The 21,850-nt window shown below is 48.7% G+C and overlaps 1 protein-coding gene and 1 long non-coding RNA gene across 3 annotated transcripts; one reads left to right on the plus strand and one right to left on the minus strand.

The window, feature by feature from the left end:
- Positions 1–1,035: 1,035 nt before the first annotated feature.
- fcho1 (FCH and mu domain containing endocytic adaptor 1) lies at positions 1,036–21,754 on the plus strand. Its single transcript, XM_068743340.1, has 27 exons — positions 1,036–1,124; positions 7,959–8,009; positions 10,869–10,960; positions 11,898–11,972; positions 12,340–12,481; positions 12,721–12,873; positions 13,171–13,275; positions 13,648–13,746; positions 13,835–13,931; positions 14,079–14,196; positions 14,314–14,338; positions 14,787–14,847; positions 15,036–15,217; positions 15,304–15,328; positions 15,421–15,477; positions 15,804–15,855; positions 15,986–16,110; positions 16,267–17,276; positions 18,112–18,228; positions 18,502–18,644; positions 18,962–19,072; positions 19,173–19,328; positions 19,414–19,546; positions 19,620–19,816; positions 19,887–19,951; positions 21,139–21,306; positions 21,621–21,754. The coding sequence occupies exons 2-27, from the start codon at positions 7,983–7,985 to the stop codon at positions 21,647–21,649; spliced, it is 3,564 nt and encodes a 1,187-aa protein (XP_068599441.1). The 5' UTR covers positions 1,036–1,124; positions 7,959–7,982; the 3' UTR covers positions 21,650–21,754.
- LOC137899318 (uncharacterized) lies at positions 8,639–19,884 on the minus strand. 2 transcript variants are annotated; one of them, XR_011105644.1, is made up of 4 exons: positions 19,748–19,884; positions 19,602–19,659; positions 19,108–19,480; positions 8,639–8,817 (listed from the first exon to the last, which is right to left on the minus strand). It is a non-coding gene; the product is annotated as an uncharacterized lncRNA (long non-coding RNA). The 2 variants fall into 2 exon arrangements; XR_011105643.1 differs by lacking the exon at positions 19,748–19,884 and having other exon boundaries at positions 19,602–19,736.
- Positions 21,755–21,850: the final 96 nt, after the last annotated feature.

The following is a 21,850-nucleotide window of genomic DNA, read 5'->3' on the forward strand; positions in this document are numbered from 1 at the left end:
ATCCTAATTATCAATATAACTCACACTTCATTTCCTCCTGCTACAAAATAATTTACTGCGCCATGCGCATGCTGCAGACCTTATTGGAGATCTGATGAAGAGGACAGTTTCACCGCACAACACAATTCCCTCTCCAGTTTTCCAGTGTCTTCACCAGAGCTGCCGTCGTCAGCATCTCTAGTTCATTCGATTTTGAGAGGGACTGCGCTTGAGGTTGGCTTCATTGTCTGTCAGTCACTTCCTGCTCTTGAACAATGAAATATTCATTGTCTTTCTAGCACATCAGTAAAGCTGCTTCGCTGTTAATGTGCATTATACATGATACATGTCATTCCCTGTTGACGCACACTTACAATTATTCAAGCTGATGCATGAGAGAGACTGAAGGTCAAATCTAACCTCAGGACACAAAACAATTTAACAGAGAGATAGTGTTGTGGCACTAAAAACCTGCTGACTGTGTGCAAACCGTTGTTTTTTACAGGCGTTTGTACACGTTGCTGTTGAAATGTCCCACATGCACGAGCATGCAAAGCCAAAACGTGATGGATGACCAGTGGGTTATGAGGAATATGTTAATATTTGAATACTGACAGAATGGTGTCACATTCAAACAGAGGCATTCAGCATGAAATTAAAACAACTCTAAAGATAGAAACGATGCATATGTGCATATATCTAAGTCTATGTGGATTATTTATTTAACTATAGAATGATTAAAATGACTAAACTTTGCCGGCCTTTTGTTTAACCTTTTAACATGAAGTCAGAATCCCCCACGGGTGGAATCCCCCACGGGCCCTTCACAAATTACTAGAACCTTTCTATCGTTTAGCGTCTGTGGGCGTCAAACATTTAATTTGCACCAATGGGCGGGCGGGATACCTTCTAAGACCCACCTTTTTATGGTTGCTCGGCCTCCTACAGGCTCCCCTGTGAGTGGCGTTCAAGAACAGCCAATCAGAACAGCGCGGGGCGGGATTTCGGGCTCCGACTGGAACCTGTGGTGGATTTTGTTTTTACTACACGCGAGCCGCTCGGGGTGGCTGCACGCGTCCGACCTCGGCTGCAGGAAAAGCGGCGTTGGAAATGCAGCATAATCGCTGTTGGGGGAATCTGCGCAGGTAATAAATTCATGTTCTTTAACCCCTTTATTCTGCGATTCAAATGCCGTTCAGAAAATGTCTCGAAGATCTGCGCTTTATTAAAAATATCGCGTTGTGCAATTTACAGCAGCAGCAGGCGTAGAGACGCATATTTGAGAATGAACGGAGCCGATATTGAAGGAAGAAGGTGCAGAGGAGAGTAAATGTTTGAGTGGAACATGTAATTATAAAGTTCAGTAGGGAACAAACAATAACGTCATCATCTGCTGAGGTGGGGCGGTGTTTATTATTATAACATTAGTCTAATCTCACATGACGGAGAATATTATTATAATATTTTTTGTTTGTTTTCCTACTGGATGTAACGGATAAGAGAACCTCTGTGGGGTTCGTTGCTTAGATGGAGGCAGCTGCTGATGTAATGTAAATATCGGCCGGTATTTATCTAGATATTCCATGTGAATTCTCAGAAGTGTGGGAAGTATTTGTTTGGCACTAAAACCTGGAGACACAAGTCGAGAAGGATCTGGTGAGACATCAACAACATGCGTTCAGGTTGTGGTCGAAACTACTTCTATGCTGTCAAATACGTTAAGAACACAATGAAAAGTGTCTTTAAATAATTCAGACTGTTAATCTTTTATCAGAAGATAGTATGGCTGTTTTGGTTTTTGCTTGATTGTATTTCTGGGGGGGGTAAGATGTAGGAACTGTCATCTGAATGTAGACTGCTCAGGTGGGAAGTCTCACTCCAAAGAGGTGCAAACAAACAGACTGGAATTCCCCTTTGACTGGCTGGATGTACGTTTAAATCCCAAAGAGGTCGTCTGCCTGCTGACGTTGTTGTTCCGCCTCTGCCTCTGAAAGCGAAGGGAGTTCAGAGTTAAAAGCTTCCCGGTCCTTTTCCTATCAAAGGAGTAAACAAAACAATCTCCTGGGTTTCTTGACATCGGGAGGCACGGCCGGGTTGGTGTGACGGAAAGGAAGCCGGGGGAGAGCTTTCTATTTGTATTTAATGTGAACATTAATTGTCTCGGAGACGGCCCGGACACGGACATCTTCGGGGGGGCTTGATGCCAGCGCTGTCGTTATAACTCTGATAAGAAATGTGCAGAAACATATATAGATGTAGAGCACAAGTCACCTGTGTTTTTGATTTATAAAGTTTTTTTTTTTTTTTTTTTGTGCAAATAAACTGAATAGAAGCGGTTCTGCAGCAGCTGCTGCTCTTCAAGCACAAGTTTTTATCTCTCCGGACGTCAGAGCTCGACTCTGAGAGAAGGAAAGTAAAGAAAGGGGAGGAGAAGAGAGAAGACGTGCTCTCTCTCTCTCTCTCTCTCTCTTTTTTATGCATTTCTATTTGAATAAACTACAAAGCTGACACTTCGCCTGACTGACACTTCGCGAGGGCCGCGTTGACAAAAAGCACATTCAAGCCAGGATAATGAGGAGATTACAACAACCTGCCGAGCGTGCTCGTGTGCACCTTCATCAGGAGAACTCTTCGACGCCCCCCCGATGACTCCTCTTTCTCTTTCTGTGACCCATAAGGATCTTCCTACGATAACTCGTTGCCATCCTGGGTCCCTCCTCCTCCTCCTCCTCCTCCTCCTCTACTGGCCATCCTGCAACACATTAATACATTAATTATACATGTGTAGCCTCATATGTAGGCCAGAGGGCTAGAGGCATTCCCTGGGCTTTGCCAAACAGGCCAGAACCCAGAGGCGGGAACCAGAAACCCAAACCTGATGCTGTTCAAATGCAAAACACGACTCAGAGATGTTGATTTACGATGCAATATATTTATGATGTCATAAATATTGTGCTGTTGTTGCAGAGCTAAAAGCTCAGGTGACGACTTGTTAAGGCTTTCTCCAGAGAAACGCTCGCCTCAGGTTCTGACTGAGCCCAGCCAAGGTCTCCTTATGGCAGATGGGGCGGTTCTGGGATGGGCTGGACCCCCCCCCCCCCCCTGGACCTGGATCTGTTTCAGGGTTACTAGTTAATTTTATGCTCACAAAGTGTTAGCGATAATAGAGGTTAAAAAATAATCATAATGACGGCGGTGCTATAATAACGGGTTTAACCCGTATTTACAGTCGGGCTTCTCGATGATGTTCAGAGAAATGACGTTTTCTAATCAACAGGATATTAATCTAAAATGCGCTGGAGTCAGTTATCAATCAGAAGTTTGACGGGGGGGGGTCGGGGGGGGGGGGGGGGGGGGGCTGCAGCAGCTCTGCTGGGTGGGTTTGCTGCTTTTCCTATTTAAACATTCTTTTTTTTTTTTCTTTTTTTTTCTTTTACCTTGTCTGCATTCGTGCTCCACAGTGACGCACATAACGTCAGTCACTGCTAGAGTTCTATGCAATTTTTATTCTTATAGTGATTGTGACCGTCACCTGCCCTCTTGGCAGCCTAGCCTATTCCTATTTTATTGATTTTATTACCTGCTTACCGCCGTAGAGGGCTGTGCACACCGCAGTGAACATACAACATGGACAAACAAAAGGTGACAAATACACAGTGTTCTGAGAAAGTGCAATGGATTTATTTGCAATTTAAACATTCTGATTGTCGTCAGACGACCTGAATGTGCCGACTGGTTGTCGAGCACTAAATGGGTTTCTAAGAATACAATAGAACCCGATAAAGTGCGGCGTCAGCTCGGTTCTCATGTCACAGCTGCTCCTCTGCAAACGTCTCCGGCTTTGCGTGGCGTTCGTTGTGAGCTGTGAGGCTGTTTCTGCTCCCACGCCGGCGTTCGGATGCGGCGCTCCGCCTGGTACGCTGATACAGGCTGGTCTGGGCCGAGGGCCGCGTTGACAAAAAGCACATTCAAGCCAGGATAATGAGGAGATTGCAGCCCGGGGTCGCGCTGGCCACTCGCCGCCCTCCTGTCTGTTGTGCGTTTGCTGCTTCAAGACAAACGAGTGAGTTCAGCGTCTGTGGAGCCGCTTCAGACGATAAATGCAGGGCGTAATTCTGCCACCGCGCCGGTTTCAGTGCGTCACCATTAAGGACGGCCCCTGTTTTTAACGGTGGCCACTTTGTGAGCTTAGACGAGCTTAGATGACTAAAGCTATTGGTCAATAGCTGAAATGGCGTGGCGGTAAAAAGAAGCAAGTCATCAATCCACATCAAATTAATCAGAAACTCTGAATAATTGATTGATTTTTTCTGGTAAAAAAATGATGCGACAGATTCCACTTTAGGCAACGAAATATTACCATTTACATTTTTATTAATTTCTTTGTGATACCAAAAAAAAAGTTAATTGATTACTAGAAAGAAAAGAAAAAGCCCACCTCCTATAATCAATGATAAAACTGACTGTTGGTTGGAACCTCCAGATGTTTGGTCAAAAGTTCACATTGAGGTCGCACGATGACCCTTGACCTCCGCTGACTGCATGAAGCTGGCGAGACGTATTGACGGCTCTGAATCATTTTGTGACCTGATCTATTGGTTATTGATCCTAAAGGTCTAAAGGGCCCTTCACCTCTCTTGACCTCCTTGGAGTTCAGAACCTTGATGATGTAGATTTAATTCAACTGGTGACGGAAATACTAAATTCAAAATAATAATCTTTGTCACGCGCCTTTTTGCGTCGACGCCGATAGCCGATTGGATGACGTCAGCGCAGCACGTGGGGGCGCCGTGTTTATGAAACCACTAAACATCCACGGGGTGAAGTCCCGTACTCGTTTCCCCACCACAGATGTGAGTCATCCAAAGCATTTAGATGTGGCAAACGAGCGCAGTAGGTGGCGAAGGGTGGGTGGGGTGGGGGGGGGGGGGGGGAATTAGGCGTGACGCACAATGATCCCTCGTCCACGCCTCATCGAGTCGGGTTTAAAAGTGGTGCTGAAGGACGGGCGAGTGGGTCGACTGAGGCTCCAGCTGCCGGGTCTCCGCCTCCAGACATCTCTAATGGTCACGGGTTTAAAAGCTCGCGGCGTCCATCAGAAAAGACGCTTCGGCCTCCAACTCAAGAATCCACGACTCTCACTGTGTCTTAGTGAAAGTGAGTCAACAAAGCTTCTGTTAAAAGCTCCTCTGGGGTAGATGGAGAGGAAGGAAGCGCCGAAAATGTCTCGCCGCCAATGAATGTGGGTTCAGAGGGCGACTAGCCCATCCGGCTACGTCGGCTCACCCCGATGGATCTTTCACCGCCGTCGGAGCTTTCTTTCTTCACTCGATTTGCTTCAGTGCGCCTGTTAAGAGGTCAGTGAAGCATCTTTATGCCACAGTCGTTGCAGTTAACCCAGTTCCATTTTTATTTTGCTCTCAAAGCCGACGAGGAGGCGTTTTCACCGACTGTCGGGGAAACACGGGGAGCGATCTCCAACCTCTCATCTCCTGCCTCTCCTGGAAGGAGGAGGGAGGCAGGGGGGGTGGGGGGGGGGGGTAATGAGGTCGGAGATGGCGGTGACCTACCCCTCCCTTGCTTCGTGGAAACTTCTAAATGTACATCCCTTTTTTTGGCAAAAATAGAAAATCGTAGCATGGATGGAGAGGGTGCTGGAAGGAATAAATGTTGACCTCTATTTCCTGGAGGAAGTACATAAATGGCGTCCCCTTTATTTCCTGGGGAAGATCTTTCACTCCATCTGCTCTTTCTTGAGGTCTAATCTTTCATGATTGAGTGTGAGGATGGCAGAGAGCAGGAGAAGGTTTATGCCCGACTACTGATAAGGCTGATCGGCTCGCCTCTCTGACCGACTTGCTGTCTGCCTGTTGATGATATGACGTGCCTGTTTCTTTACCGGCTGTGTGACCTCGCCCCTCGGGTCACGCTATAGTCATTTGTCTGCGACCTGTCGAAATGTGGGAAACAAGGGTCGATCGTGGATGATGGGCTCGAGACAAAACGGAACGACAAGAAACGCTCTTCCTAAACCTCCACCGAATGCATGACCCGTTCATGTTCTTGAGTTTTAGCCGTGGTAATTCTATCCTCTCGGTTCTGACCCGGATGATCAATCATTTGAGGGAAACGCTCTGATCCACGTTGTGATTTTATACGCTGGCGTTGCTGTAAGGGTCTTTACTTTGAACCTGGGACGATCCTGTCTGGTTGAACGTGATGGACGGTTCTAAAAGGAATGGGAGAAGGAATCTGTGTATTTGGTCAGTACAAATTATTTCTTCCTGCAGCAGTTTGACCTCAGCGAGACGCGAATCCTTTGACTCGTGGGTGATCTCCATTGCATGGAAATGAAGGTCGCAGCGTTCCCGACTTCCACTCTGGCTCTGTTTACCTCGGAGCTGATATCAGCTGAACGTTTAGTGGGAAGCAGATGGAGAATGCTGGGCTGTCAGCTGCTTCCATACGTCCCACTGTGGCCGCTGTCCACGTGGGGCCCTGGTGGGACGCCTCTCTGTCTTTGTTTTGTGTCAAAAACCAGCGAGGCTCAAAACGCCAGTCGTGATTAGCTCGGAGCTTGAATATTTGCAAATATTATTGTATCCAGCATCCGTTGTACAATCATGTTGCTTGGGAACAACAATATATATGTAAATATACTGTATATAAATTCACATTTTCATAGGACACACAAGTAAATAATAAGCACTGCTATTCAAAATGACAGATACATTTATACAGTACTGATAATCAATATCAAGCGTATGCATTACATCAGAAAAACCCCTACACACGCACACACACACACACACAAAGAAAATCTAATCAAGGAGTCTTAAAGTCAAGTGTGCTTGGAATCATTCATTTGTAAAACGGTCACATGGTCTGATCGTGTTGCCTGCGTTCCAAACTGGTTTATTAATTACCGGTAATCAATTCTCTTTGTTCGTTGCGTCTATTGCACTTCCTGTGCAGGAATAACCTGCTCTGCCGTGCAGGCTGATGTCTGCAGGCTGCTGTCCCACTGCTGAGCTAATGTGCGTGTGTGTGTGCGTGTGTGTGTGCGTGTGTGTGTGCAGGTCACCAGGTCTGAGTTGAGTCTCTGCCAATGTAGTAAAAGCACTGTTGTTAGCGCGCACACACACACACACACACAGTCAGCAGAATACAGCTAACTGGAGCGTTGTATGTCGGTTTTCCTGGAAGAACTACTCTATCTACGGATTCTCTTGGAGCAATTTCCAGTGATTTTCGTTGCGTGCCCATTGGTATGAACAATCCTGTATTTATTTTAGTGGTTTTCATTTGCACCTTTTCCCCGTGCACCTTTCGTTGACGTTTGGAGTCTTATTTTAGCCGATCTCTGCCCCCTTTTTTTTATTGGTCTTTTCTCTAAATTAAGCCCAAAGTTATTCTGTCCTTGAAATCCTATCCTGCATTTGTCTCCCGTCCCTCCTGCTGTCGAGAACTGTGTGCAAACCAAGTCCACCTCCTAGGGTATAAATAAAGTGATGGCGGACCTTGACACCTGCCAACCTCTGATTGGCTGGAGGGCGTTCGTTACTCGGCGAATAATGGAAGAATAAGACCAGAGATGTGAGCTGAACCGCAGCAGCCGCTGACAGCGCGGAGCGCTGAAGCTAAAACCGGCCGGGATTGTCTCCTTAGTGACCGCCTCACTTCCTTCTGCCTCTCTCCCTTCATCGATTCAACTCCCCTCGCTCCTGTCGCCCCCCCGCCTGCTTCCTTCCTCAGGTCCCTCCCTGAGTTCGTCTTTTGAAGTCATTCATTAAGCTCTCCTCTGATCTTCCTACACTGAAGGTCTCTTCTGAGTTTTTAATACAGTCAGGACCTTCTTTGTAATAATGCAGAGGCCGCCTCCTGCGGGCGCTTTAGATTTAGATTTAGCTTTAGATTTAGATTTAGTCAGCCTTGATGTCGGCTCCTTCTCTAATACACCTTTTTGCTCTCCACTCCAGGTTGCTGTGAATTTCTATGGAAAGATGGCCGCCTTTCAGAACAACTTCTGGGTAAGTGTCTTGATTTAGTCTAAGAATGAGATCATTAATCAATATAGATATTATACTGACGCACACTCACCACTTTATGGCCTCATTGATCAGATATTGATACCAGGAGTTATAATTACCAGATATTTTCACACTCATTTGAGCTGAATCACAGCCACGAGGCTCTGAGCCTGTTGGCTCTATTCTCGTTCAAACTTCGGGCTCCCCGCTGGTCACCACAGGAAGCGCTTGTCGTCTTCCTCCCCTGCTTGCTTTGCACCAATGAAAGAAATCACACTCCTTGTAGGAGATAATATCCCTTTGCGCAGTGTAAAATTACCTGAAGGTCAGTTTCAACCTGTTATTACGGAACTAGCTGCTATTTATTTTGAGGAATTTCAGAAGCTTTGAGCGATGTAGTTGAAAACCGATCAAAAATACAAATAATGGGCTTTTTTCTCTTTTAATTTATGATACACTTTGATACGCTTGATTTGAAGCAATGACTTCAAGCAGCCTTCAAAGACCCACAAACCCGGTTTACTCCGGAGGGGGTAATTAGTTTGGTGTAATTTGATCACCTGGGAATACCGGAATATGCACCTCTAAAGCTTACTGACTAACACAATAAGGGTTTTAAGGCAACACCATTGTATTTTAATGTATTTATTTATGCTTTAATCCTGCAGCACTTTGTGTCAGCTGGTGGAGAACGGTAAACACAGTGGAGAGCTTTTCCTGCCTCTCACACGTCCCTCGCTCCTCTTTTTCTCCTCTTTTCTCTCCGACCAGCCTCGTTGTACTCCCCGTCATCACCAGCCGCTTTGTTCTGTACAGTAGAAATCAGAAGAGTTCCTACATGTGTTGGTTGCAAAGAACAAATAAAACAATGGGGGCACTCTCAGCATAAAATGTGTTCAGCTCGGGGTGATTAAAAATGCCCCCGCCGTCAAAACGTTCGGCCGCGTACCTCCATTTATCTGCGTTAAATGCACCGACTCCGCTTCTCACTCGAACCTGCGGGTGCCGTAAACGGCCCACGCTACAACTGCACCCGGTCCCCATCGGCAAATTGATCCCATGAAGTCGCCGCCGCTGACAGGCTGCTGCTACACACTCGCCATGTCATTGACGCCCCCTCTGCTGCCGGGCTTGTTGTTTCGGCCCAGTCGGCAGAAAAAAAGCTTCTGCGAGTCAGCAGAACTCGCAGCAGCACCGGCAGACGGGCCAGCCTGCTGGCCGATCGCCTGACGCTCCGTCTGAGGCAGGTGCGGAGGGAATTCTGCGTTAGACATGCAGCCACGTTGTGTCACAGCGTCGCATCAATCATCCGCTTTATTGAACGCTCTGTACGAATCAAATATGGGTCAATGTTGAAAGGAGTTATAACCCTAATAATACATCTTAAAAGTAGATGAAGACTAACTTGGGACAGATGAGAGCAGCTGAGACTTGAGCGGGTTAAACATGAATCCGTAGATAAACGGTATAGAAGCAGAATTCCAGCTTCCTCCTTGGCTTTTCCGCCGTTGTTCCGCTTGGTTTCACATAACGGCTGGGTTGCATGACACAGCAGGAATGCCTCAGACACTGGATCCGGTCTCAGGCGGACTGTAAAGGCCTTGTTCCTGCACCACAACACCGGTAATGGTAGCCTGGATGAGGCAGTAGCGTTGATCTGTCCACTGGCTGAATTCCATATCAATCCCGGAGCGTTCCCAGTCATGAGTCTTGGTGTGAACGGTTGTTGCTCCTATTAAGACAGGAAAATCCTTTCATGGAATCTTCCAGCGTTAGATCAAAGATTTTATATGCATGATTTATAAACTGAGTAGAGCTACAACACCTTGGATTTGCTTTTTTTAGGAATGAGTTGCAGACTGGACATCAAAATATCCTCCAAATGCCAGCCATGACTCGTTTTTCCTTTCAGCGCGCCTCTTGCTGAAGTTTAACATCGTGATGGTGAAACTGATGGTTTGAGGAATTTCCCGTGTTGGATTTATTTAGTTTTCCCTGTCGCTCACCAACGGTCTTCAGAATTCCTCATGAAAAAGTTGAACTGATGCAATAACCCCCCCCCCCCATTCCACTTTCCTCTCCCATCACTCCGCCTTTGTCATGATAATGGATCCGTCGCGCGTGACCAAAGCGGTCGACTTAATAGATGAAAAAAGAGATCGCCAAGAGGGGGGTCGGCGGGTATCAGACACTTTTCATTCCGCGAAGGCTTAAGAATACATTGTGGGGCTTGAGGAAGACTTCCCGTGAGGGTTTGCAGCCGGTCCTGACATAAAGTCCATCGCCTTGAGCGCTTCTTTTTTATTTTTTAATATTCAGCAAGGCATTTAATTGCTCTCATTAGCTGATGTCATCAGCGGTGCCGTTGGTGTTTTCTGCCAGGACCCGCTTCGTCGACCCGTCTGAGACTCTCCTCCAAACCGCGGCGTCTCGGTCCGAGTCTCTGCTCTGCACGCCGTGTTTGTGGCTTTGGGCGACCCCCCTCCTTGGCATTCCAGCCATTCCCCTGGTACCTGTTCTCCTCCGATGCGGTATTTTTAGGTCCTGAGAAGCAGCTGTCTACGTTTCTATCTGCAGAGACAGCTCGACCCTCCGTTGACTGAAAAATGTGGGGAGGCTGGAGGAACTCCACAGCTCCCATTAGGGTGGTTTCAGTTAACCTGGGTGGCGTTTGTGTTTGTGGGTGTTTAATCTTCCGGTTAGGCCATGCCTCTCACAATCCAGCAAAGATTTCCCAACATTTAATCTTCATTCGTTAGCGCCGCCTTACATCCTCCCCCCCTGGACTTCCTAAAGGATGCTTCGCTGTTGCTGGGCGCTAACAGACGGCGTGTTTCTGTTTTATTTGTGCTTTGGCAGGGGGAGAAGAACGCTGGATTCGATGTGCTCTACCACAACATGAAGCACGGCCAGCTGGCAGCCAAGGAGCTCGCCGAGTTCGTCCGTGAGAGGTAACGCTCGCGCGTATTTGTGAACGTGTGAGTGGGAGGCGACGCTGGTGATGGGAAGAGGAATTCTGCGTTCCCGACTGTTTACTTTTTTTAAACGAAGATAAGCAATAATAAATGGGTTTTGGTTTAAATCCCATCCCGTATCGATGGAAATGTTAATGATTAATAATGACCTTTCAGAATAAAACGCTCGACTGATGTTTCTTTGCTCAGATCTTCCTCGTGCCAAATGACGTATTCCTGACTGAAACCTGGTCTGGCATGTGGAATCGTCGTTTATGATGCTTCAACACATCTATTTTACATCAGAAATGAGTTTAAGAAACTGAATTAAGCAAATAAAAACGAACCCAGGTTGAGTTAGTCTGACTCATTTCTAATTCCAACAACCTCCGAGGTCGCTGCTTAAAACCGACGGCACTTGCTTTCCGTGGTTCTGTTCACCCCCGGGATATTTGGATCAACCCTCCTTTCTTCTCTCTCTCTCTCTCTCTCTCTCTCCAGGCTCTACAGATGGTGATTAAACTTTTACGTCCACGCCTTTCACAACAAGCCCATCCATCATTTATATGCATCTTATTGCAACATTTACCCGACACTGATGACAATAAATCTGTGTCTCGCAGGCTCCACTAAGCACTAGGAAACAGAACGTATGATGCCATTATCTTCCATTTTATCAGGGGACACTCAGAACCCTGCTGTCTATTTCAGAGAGGCTATATTTTAGCGTTGCACTTCCTGTGGTGACATGAGCATCTTTAATAAAGAAGCTTTAGCGGGGGGAAGCTTTAACGACTTGCACTCGCGTTCAACCCGTACAGGAGCCGGCGGGTTCGCGTTGATGCGTGTCCGTGGTTTTAGCTGCGTCGGCCCAAAGTGAGAGCTGCTTTTGGGAGTTCTACAAACGAGTTGAAGGCGTGTTTTGTTTTTGCAGCGCTGCCGTTGAGGAGACCTACTCCAAATCCATGAGCAAACTCGCCAAAATGGCCAGCAATGGAAGTCAGCTGGGGTGAGTCGACGCCTCACCCTCTCTCCCACCTCCCTGTCGCATTTATATCCGTGCATACCGAATTTATAACGTTGACGGACATGTAATGATCGCATGACTTCATATGGGATAATGAGCAGTATATGCATCGGCAGGTATTTCATCCTGTGTGATTTTATACATTAATTTAAAATATTTAAACGACACATTTAAATGTCTAACGATTTCCTTTCGTTAGTTTTAGTTGCTGCGCTTCAGAAATGAGGAAAATGACATTTACAGTCCCAGGAAATTAATTTCTCTGATGATGATGCTTGACACGAGGAGAAAACGTAGTTTGAATCTCATCTCCTCATGCGTACTTGATGCTCATCCCTGTGTTTTCTAGGACGTTTGCCCCAATGTGGGATGTGTTCAGGGTCTCCTCAGACAAACTGGCGCTCTGTCATCTGGAGCTGATGAGAAAATTTAACGATCTCATCCGGGAAGTCAACAAGTACGGAGACGAACAGATCAAAATTCATCGCAAGGTACCGAGCTGCAGCGAGGGAAATCTGATGCTTCTGTTATAATCCATGTGTTATAACTGTTATATTGACAGGAGGATGGCTCAGCGTTGTCCCCGTGTGTCTTTCTGGAGACGGACATCAAGTGTCTTTCCTCTTTCCTTAATTCAATTAATGGTTTCTCCCTTCTGCAGTTTCCTTCAGAATACAGTCATAACCTGTACACTACAGCATGTCCGCCTGTATATGTGCGTTTCACCCAGACCAAAGAGGAGATGGTGGGGACGGTGGAGGCGGTGCAGGCGCTGCAGGTTCAGAGCGGTCACCTGCAGAAGTCAAAGGACGGGTACCACGCCAAATGTTTGGAGCTGGACCGGCTCAGGAAGGAGGGAGCTCCGCAGAAGGAAGTGGAGAAGGTGAGACGACAATTATTTTGTTAAGCAAACTGTTGAGATGCTCGTCAGGTTAGTTCACACAAGGGGGGGGGGGGGGGGGGCTTGAACCAAAACACAAGTCATTTTAGCAGAATAAGGAGTCATTGTTGGGCCTGATGGAAAATAAACTCTAGTCTTGATTGTTGATGCTCCTGTGAATGGATCGAGGCTCTAGTTTCACAGGTTATTGAATGGAGTCACTCGGAGGGGTGTCGGTTTCTGTTTCTGCTTCTTGAACGAGGATCTAAAGGCCATTCTTTTCCTTTTCCTCCTCACTAGGCGGAGCTGAAGTCTAAGAAAGCGGCCGAGTCGTTTGCACTGTGCATCGAGAAGTACAACCGCGTGGGAGGAGAGTTTGAGCAGAAGATGAGCGAGTCCTCCCAGGTCAGCTCTGACTGCTGCTGGGCCAGGGGACACGTCCCCCCCCGTGCACACATGCACATCCTGCACCCTGCTTATTACCTTTAATCACTGCCTCCACACTGCCATGGTTACTGCCGCTGTTTCTATGGAGATGCTCATAAAACCCTCAATGAACGCATCTGTGTTTTACATTTGAAGATTTTTTTTCTGCTTGTTATTACGAGGGAGTGTCTCTGTACCTGGAGAGAGAGACATGGCAGAAGATCGAAGAAGCAATAGCAGAGGACCAAATGATCAGCAGATCAATAAGCAACTAGTCCAGATCATTTCTTGTGTTTATTTTGAGTCGGTTCAAATCCAACCAAATCTTCCTGTTTGTGTTTGTGTGGGTAGAAGTTTGAGGAAATCGAGGAGTCCCACCTGCGCCAGATGAAGCAGCTCATCAAAGGTTACTCCCACTCTGTAGAAGACACCCATGTCCAGGTGGGACAGGTACGTGTCAGGGGACGGTACAGCACGATAAAATAGTCGCTGCTGAATCTTTGCATTGAGATGACCAAATGACCTTTCGGCTCCGCAGGTTCACGAGGAATTCAAGCAGAATGTGGAAAACATCGGCATCGATAACCTCATCCAGAAATTTGCAGAGCAGAAGGGCACGGGCAAAGATAGGCCGGGTACGTGCAGGGAAATGTTCCAGCGGGAGTGAATTGAAAGCCTCGCACAACAATTCAGTGACACAACGCTACAACTTGTGAGTGCTTGTGTGCCTGTAAACGTCTATTTGTGTATTCTTAAAGTGTTGTAAATCTGACCGTTTGCAGCGCTGATTGGTTTCGAGGACTACATGACGGCTTTGGCGCCCGAAGGTGGGAAGAAGAGTCGGGCAAAAGCGTTCAGGATTCCTGGCCTGGGAAAGAGGGACAAAGAGCCAGACTCCACGTGAGTGCATGAACCCGCATGTTGTCCTCTACCCTCCTGGGGTCTCTTTAATTGTATAGATTATTGTATATATTTGTTTCCTGATCTTGATCCTGCATGTTTTTATTTTACTTGCAGAGACTCAGCGGTGCCTGATGCGCTGGTAAGTACCAAATATAATTCACGCCCTATCCTTGACTCAATTATCAGTCCTTTCCGGCTCCAAAAGATGCAGTAATCCCTGCAGATTACCGTATTTTAGTGTTCAACAACTGTATGCTCTTAAGGGATTCTGTTGGAGGAATGAAGGCAAGTGGGAAATCAGTGCGTGATAATAACAGGTTCCCGGGTTTATTCCTGTGTTTCTCGGAACAGATTGGCAGCCAAAATTGTGCAAGTGCATACCTTCATGAGTGTTTACAATCGTGTGTGTGTGTGTCAGCTCGTCACAGATTCTCACTTTAATTTCTGACGGGTATGTTTTTCCGTCGGGATGCTCTAATGGAGAGCTCTCTGTCGGCTGCAGCGTCGAGTTTCTTAGCGGTGACGTTTCTGCGTGTAATATAGCATGTGGCTGAAGTGTGTAAAATGGCGTGTTCCATTTCATCTAGAGTTCTCCCCTGGAAGTGGACGACGAGGGATTTGTCATCCGAGCTGACAGCGCGCCGAATGATATCCTTTTTTTTTAGTGGGGGCAGCTCGCACTAAGGGAGGGGTTGCACCTTTTTGATATTTGTAACTGTAGACAGTTTTGTAATGGTTTCCATAGAAACATGAAGGAAACCACGGTACAGCATTGTACCTTTTTGCTCCCGGTGTAAAACCCGCTTGTTGTCTTTGACCGCCGCCTCTGCCTTTACGCTGCTCCGACGACAAGGAGAACAACTTCTACTCCAGCGACTCGGACTTCGATGACGACGAGCCCAAGAAGTTCCACATCCAGATCCGACCCGTCGGCAGCACCAATCGCAGCAGGTCTGCCGCCACGGAGAAGGAGCTGAAGGCCACCGTCGGGGCGCTCACCCTGCCCCCCAACAGAGGGGTACGGAACCAGGTAGCAGTAAAAGCACCATCCTGTTCCTTTGAGTCCCTGCAGCCACCAAATCTGTCCCTCCTCTCTTCGTTCAGGTCTCGATCAAGCGGCATCTCTCCAGTAAGTTCAAACGCTTCTCCTTCCTGTTCATAAATCTATCAGAAATAAACCGTGTGTTGTATTCTGTGTTGTATTCTGTTTTGTCTCTGCAGGAAACTTGAGTATTGCAGGTGGCTGCTCAGAAGACGGCGACGCCCCCCCCCACAGGGGTGAGCCTGATTTATGTATGAATTCCATATCTGATAACTAATCGGCAGATTAATTATCAATATCAATAATAGAGACCTTTATCTTGTGAGTCTCCACTTTGACGGGGAATAATCTTTTTAATTTTGGTGTCTCCACCGTTTATTTCTTTGTGGTTGCCGTTGGAAACCCGTCAAAAACAGGGTTAGGGTTAGGGTTAGGGTTCCCCCCGCGTGGGCCGTTTCACTCGAGATCAGCCTCCCTGCATAAAGAGCTCCGCGCCGGCGATTAGTCCTGATTAGGGACCTTCCTCTGCAGTGAGTCATCGCATCTCGATGTGTTTCTACAGACGGAGAGCAGGAGGGCCTACGCAGGTCCACTTCCAGCACCGATCACAACAGGTGGGTCGTCTCGCTCTAACGCGGTGCGGAGCGCCAACTTTAGAATCTGCCTTTCATCACTGGCCTTTTCCCCTCCTAGTCTCCCTTCCTTCGACGTTTTCTTTCTCTGTCCCACCTCTATCTTCGCCAGGTTGAGTTCGACGGCGTCGGGCTCAGACGGTATGTTCGGGCCGCCGCTGGAGTCGGCCTTCAAATCCAAAAGCTTCGATGGTCGGGAGCAGCTGAGGGAGCAGAGCGCTTTCGGTGCCTCTGAATGTAAGACGCATGTTTAAATAACAAACAAACGAGTTGCCGCTGATTGTAAATACAATCCCAGAGTGCAAAGCTTCTATGATGGAAGCGCGTTACGTCTCCAACGAGCCGATCGGACCGACGCGGTTCTCTGACGTTGACCCGTGTCTGATCCCTCAGATGCCGCCTTCTCGTCAGACTCCTCCTCTCCGGACAACGTGGAAGACTCCGGCCTGGACTCGCCTTCCCATCAGCCTCTTGGTCCGTCCCCCGAGCCGGTGGGTTGGGCCGCCTGGCCTCCCGTGTCACAGAATAAAGACCAGACCCAAACACTGGGACGACCCGCAGACCCTTTTCTCGCCGCTTTCCGCGACCCCTCCCCTGGTCGGAGTCATCGCCTGCAGGACGACCCTGCGAGCGTTTGGTCCGTCGCCCCGTCATGTTCCTCTCGTGCGGGCCCAGATATGGATCCCTCATCCATGCGGTTCCCTGCTTTCTCCCAAACCCTCCCGCCAGCCGAGATCGAGTCGTCGGTGTGGAACTGCAAGCACATCCCTCTCGAGGACCCCTTCCTCTCTGCGTTTGAAAGGACCGTCCCCCAGGACGCTCTGAACCTGTCCGACGCCTGGGCGCGGCCCCCGCCCCGCAGCACCCACGAGGGCAGGAGCGACCCGTTCTCCACGACTCGCACTGACAAGACATTCCCAAATTCATCCTCGTCTTCCTCCTCCAAGTGTAAGGACAGAAACCGGAAGCGAGACCGGAGCCTCCCGCCTCCTGTTTCCTCTGATGACCCTTTTGCAATCACAATGATTGGCAGCCCAACGCACCAGTCGTCGCTGGCGGCTGCAGCAGGCTTAACCCCCCCACGCCCTGGCGCCGACTCCACCGGCAGCCGACTGGACGGATCCTCGGGGTCTTTGCCCGCAGCCCAGTCCAAGAAGGAGCTGATGCACTGGAACTCTGTCCACAACCCGTTCAGCGACGGCGTCTCCGGAGCCCCAAACGGTTCCAAAACGCAAGGAGGAGGCGGGAAAGTGGATGGAGCAGGAGGTGGAGGAGAGAGGAGAAAGCACAGGTCGTCAGAGAGCGAGCCGCGCAGGAACGCCCCCCCGCTCACCAGGCACTCTGGACCACAAGAGGATCTGTGTTTTTCCAGAGACAAAGACCAGGACTGTCTGGATCTGAACGCGCAGATACCGTGCAGCGTCACCTCGCACAAGGGTACTGATCACTTTTATTAGTTTTCATCAGCAGACGTCAAAATGAAAGAAAGATAAAACGGGCCCGAATAAAGAAGCTAATTCATCAACCACATATTTAAAGACAAGATATGCTTTAATTATCATCAACTTGTTTAATTAAAACTAGAGCATAGCTCACACTGCGGCGTTATCGCCATGACAACGCTGCTTTACTCACGTTTGTCTCGTCCCAAATTAAGTAAAGGTGAAATTATTTGACCCTGGAAACCAACAAACAACAAATGAATTTCTAGAAACTTGGATCTGGATCTATTTTCTATATACGTTCTATAATCTATCGGCTTCCACAGGTGATGAAATCCCTTTGAGCTCATCTGCATCGTCTTGTCCGTGCCGCGTTTCTAAGCCTCTTAATTTAACGTGGAAGATTTCTAATGAAAGCTCGCGCTGCATTCAGAACGCCTTTTGAATTAGGATGACGTGAAGCCCAACCCTCCCATCAGCAGGGTGCGATGCCTCATTTAGGGCTTCTTCAGCTCAACCTTGCTTTAGTTGCTAATTAATCTGAAAGGATATTTCAGAATGACGACATAAGACAGAAGAACGAGGCTTTAAATCGAGAACGAGTGATGCTGGATTAGTTAAAGAGGAGAAGATAAATCCCTCAATTAAACCAGCAGCGATTTAAAAAAAGGTTTCTGGGGGTTCTGCCAGCTCGCTTTGGCGGCTCGTTTCTCTCGGCTCGTCCCCCCGGCTGTTGTCGGCACGACGACGAGAGGATGTCTGTCTGATGTAATCTGATTTGAGATCTGCTTTGAAGCCGCTCTGTTTGTCTCTGGAAGGGTCCAAGCACAACGCCGCTGACAAAATCGGAGCTGCGCCTCCGAGAGCGACCCGGGTCAGGAGGAACTCGAGCCGACCCGGCGCCTGTGAGAGAGTGAGTACGAGTCGTGTGTTAGCAGCTGAGCTAACCCTAAATTCATGTTTGTCTCTGGACGTTTAAAAACGTTTCTCCAATCATCTGTTTCCATGAACTGACCCCATATCAGTGTTCTAGTCAATCTATAAATACCATCCTGATTGTTAAATGCCAGAACTATAAATAGTCTATAATAACATTTGTGAAAACCTGCTGTTGGATCGCACCGAGTCGTTCACCGATAAGAAACCGGCGCTGGTATCGATCGAGGCTTCGCTCCATGTGTTTCAGTCCCGGTCTCTCTGCTCCTCCCCGCTGCTGGAGCCCAGCCCCTCCTTCACCTCCTCCTCCTCTTCCAGCCCCAGCGAGTGGGGGCCTCAAGCCAGGGACAACGACAGGGGGGGTCAGAACCGAGCTCCGAGTCCGGCCAGGGCGGGGCAAGCATCGCCTCTGCCCTACCAGCAACAGGAACAGCAACAGAGGCAGTGTAAGCCCCCCCACCCTAACGATGCCCCCGGCAGAAAGGACGGCTGTTTCTGATTTCTGTTGACCTGAGACAGGACGCGCTTAAAGGAGTCGTGTAGGAGCTTAGAATCTTCTGATTCGCACAAGAATAAAATGTCAGACTGATGCCTCCTGCCTATATTAAGCTGCAGCCAGAAAAAAGTTAGAAAATACCAAAGTCCAGATAAATGTCCTGCTATAAAGAGAATTCCTGACTCACAATCACGCCTTTGTTCTCTGCAGTGCACTTGTCCCGAGGTCCGAGTCCCATCTCCCTCAGTGCAAAGGAGGCGTGGCCTGTGGCGGCAGCCATAACCGAATGCATCAACGCCTACTTCAAAGGTGGACAGCACAACCGGTGAGCAGGACGCTGCCCGATGACAGAAAACCTACCGCGCACGTTTCCACCGTGACGAGAGTTCAAATCCGTGTCTGCGTTTCTCTCCTCCGTTCCCCAGGTGTCTGGTGAAGATCACGGGCGACCTGACGATGTCCTTCCCCGCAGGCATCACGCGCATTTTCAAAGCCAACCCCAACGTTCCGCTGCTCAGCTTCAGACTGGTCAACGTCTCCAGGATCGATCACTTCCTGCCAAATCAGAAGCTGCTCTACAGGTCGGCCGCGCGCCGCGTTGGAATCAAAGTTGTGTTCTGGACCGCGGGACGCGACCGTCACCGTCCAGCCTGTGTGTCTCCGCAGTGATCCGTCTCAGAGCGACCCCGACTCCAGAGACTTCTGGTTCAACATGCAGGCTCTGCAGCTCCACCTGCAGAGGGAAGCTGAACTCAACCCCCAGGCCTCGTACTACAACGTCGGCCTGCTCAAATATCAGGTCGGGATTGGAGATCGGTTTGACGCCGCTCGTCCCTCTGGGGGGGGGGGCTTACCGGAGTGTGTCTCCTCAGGTGTCGTCTCAGGACCCGGCGCGGGCGCCTCTCCTGCTGTCTGCAGAGTGTCAGCGCAGCGGCACGGTGACTCGGGTGTCACTGGATTACCACTGTTGCCCCGCCACGGCGCCCTCCACCCAGCTCACCTCTGTCCAGGTGCTGCTGCCGTTGGACCGCACCGCCACCGACCTGCAGTGTCAGCCGCCGGCCTCCTGGTGAGCAGCGATTTATAGGACGATGGAGGCTGGTGAGGACGGTTCGTCCTCACCGACTGTTTCTCTGCAGGAACGCCGAGGAAAGACGGCTGCTGTGGAAACTCCCCAACCTCTCCCCGACCAATCACAGCAAAGGTCAGAGCGCCACCGCTGCAGACACTCTTTTCTATTTTAGTCGTCGCCACTGAATGAGGAAAGTTTAATATGAAAAGCGCTCGCCGGTAAACACAGATAGAACCTCGGCCTGTTTGGTCATCTAGCGCTCCCATTTGCCTTCCACTGAAATTATTATTTCCATCGTGCAAATGTCAAGAGATCGTCCGCTCCTCCGTCTTTCTCTTTTTCAAAGCTTGAAGCCTGAAGCTGTTTCGTTATCCTTTAGCAGAAATGCCATTTGGCAGCTTGTTCTTATCAGCCTGATGGAGGCGATCGGCCAACGCTGAGCCAACCACAACGTAAAAGATCCGCCTTTTTACGCTGCGCAAAGCCGACGGCCCCGCCCTGATAAGACGCGGCTCATAACGGAGGCCTTTGTGGCTCAACTTTAAGATGGGAACGTCTAAAATAAATCCAATTTGAGCTCGAGGTTGCCTTCAAGCACATTTTTTATTGCGCTCTTTTTTCATCTAATGATATTTTATTACCTCCGTGTGACGCCACAGGCGTGGAGCAGAGAGAGAGAGGGCGTTCGGTTGCCGCCGGCGACTGATGGGAGGTTGCAGGCTGGAAACATTTATAGATAGAGGAGGCCTCTGCTTTATGAGTCAATTAAAAGTTCACCGGAGCTCCGAGAAGACTGGACGTCTTTATCATCATTTGATGGAGACGGCAAACGACTTTTGCTTCGTTACTACTTTGCAGGAATATCAATAAATTTTACACCTTTAGTCAGAGCGGTAAAATTGGTTTCCCGTACGTTTAAATTTCTCGGCGCATCAATCATGTTGTTCAATTATTCTGCCACGACATCAACGTCAAGCCTAAACGTGTCTCCTGAATCGCACAATGCCTGTTACTGATGGAGGTTTTCTCCTCACGGGACATCTGCCCTTTTTCACGAGGCTTCTATTTACCTCTAAAAATAGAGCGCGCCAGCGGCAGCCTTGGGCGTGAAGGTGAAGCAGCGCAATCGTTTTTTGTATTAAAAGCCTGCACACGCAAAGAAAATACAGTATTACTGTCACTACAAGTTTTTACAAGTAGTTAACCAGCTGCAGCTGTCTTTGTTGCTAGGCGACACTCTGGAGTTAAGGACAGCAGCGTCACGTTCTTCAGCGCGTTGTTGTTGTTGTGGGCTCATGTTTCTGGTGTGTGCGTTCCAGGCTCAGGGACTCTGTGCGTCAGCTGGCAGTGCCTGGAGGTTCCCCGAGGCCCCCCGCCCAACCTGGCCGTTCAGTTTGTGGGCTCCGGGGCCTCGCTGTCGGGCATGGCCGTGGAGCTGGTGGGCGGCCGCTACCGCATGTCGCTGGTCAAGAAAAGGTTTACAACAGGTGACGCTGGTTTCCTCAGAGCGGCGGCGGAATCCTCTCAGACTGCGTGCTTGTTCACGATTGGATGAATCAGAAGGTCCTTTAAGACTTGAGACGTTTATGGAGTTGTTATACAAACCTCTTATTTAGGGTTAGTGCAGCTAAACGTTTCGCATCGGGCTGTTTCAGAGCGCTCGTTAAAAAAATAGTGCTGCACAAAAAAAAGCAATAAAAATAAATAAAGCAGCTACAAGCGATTAATTGGTTCAGATCTGGACTTGACTTTTTATGTGCAGCGATTGTGGAATGACTTAACTTTTTGTCGTGTTTTACAGGGAAGTACATGGCGAGCTGCTCCTTGTGAATCTCAAAGGACGTTGATGCGGGTTCACGGAACTTTCTTCTGGGTTGAACAGAAGAGACTATTCACGGAGGAGGCGACGAGGTTCTGCCTTCGGGGACAATGTGCACTTATTTCTGACGGCGTCCTGCTGTTTTAGGACCAAGCCTTTTCCTCTTCTGCTTGTCACATTTAATGCGTGTGCTGTCCTGCCTTTAGCAGGAG

This window comes from Brachionichthys hirsutus, chromosome 9 (genome assembly GCF_040956055.1).
Source record: "Brachionichthys hirsutus isolate HB-005 chromosome 9, CSIRO-AGI_Bhir_v1, whole genome shotgun sequence".
In the NCBI taxonomy this organism is placed as follows: domain Eukaryota; kingdom Metazoa; phylum Chordata; class Actinopteri; order Lophiiformes; family Brachionichthyidae; genus Brachionichthys; species Brachionichthys hirsutus.

Coding starts and splice junctions, on each gene's coding strand:
- fcho1 (XM_068743340.1), top strand. CDS start 7,983: ATGGCCGCCTTTCAGAACAACTTCTGG. Junction 11,973..12,339: donor AGCAATGGAAGTCAGCTGGG/GTGAGTCGACGC, acceptor TGTGTTTTCTAG/GACGTTTGCCCCAATGTGGG. Junction 19,952..21,138: donor CCCGACCAATCACAGCAAAG/GTCAGAGCGCCA, acceptor TGTGCGTTCCAG/GCTCAGGGACTCTGTGCGTC.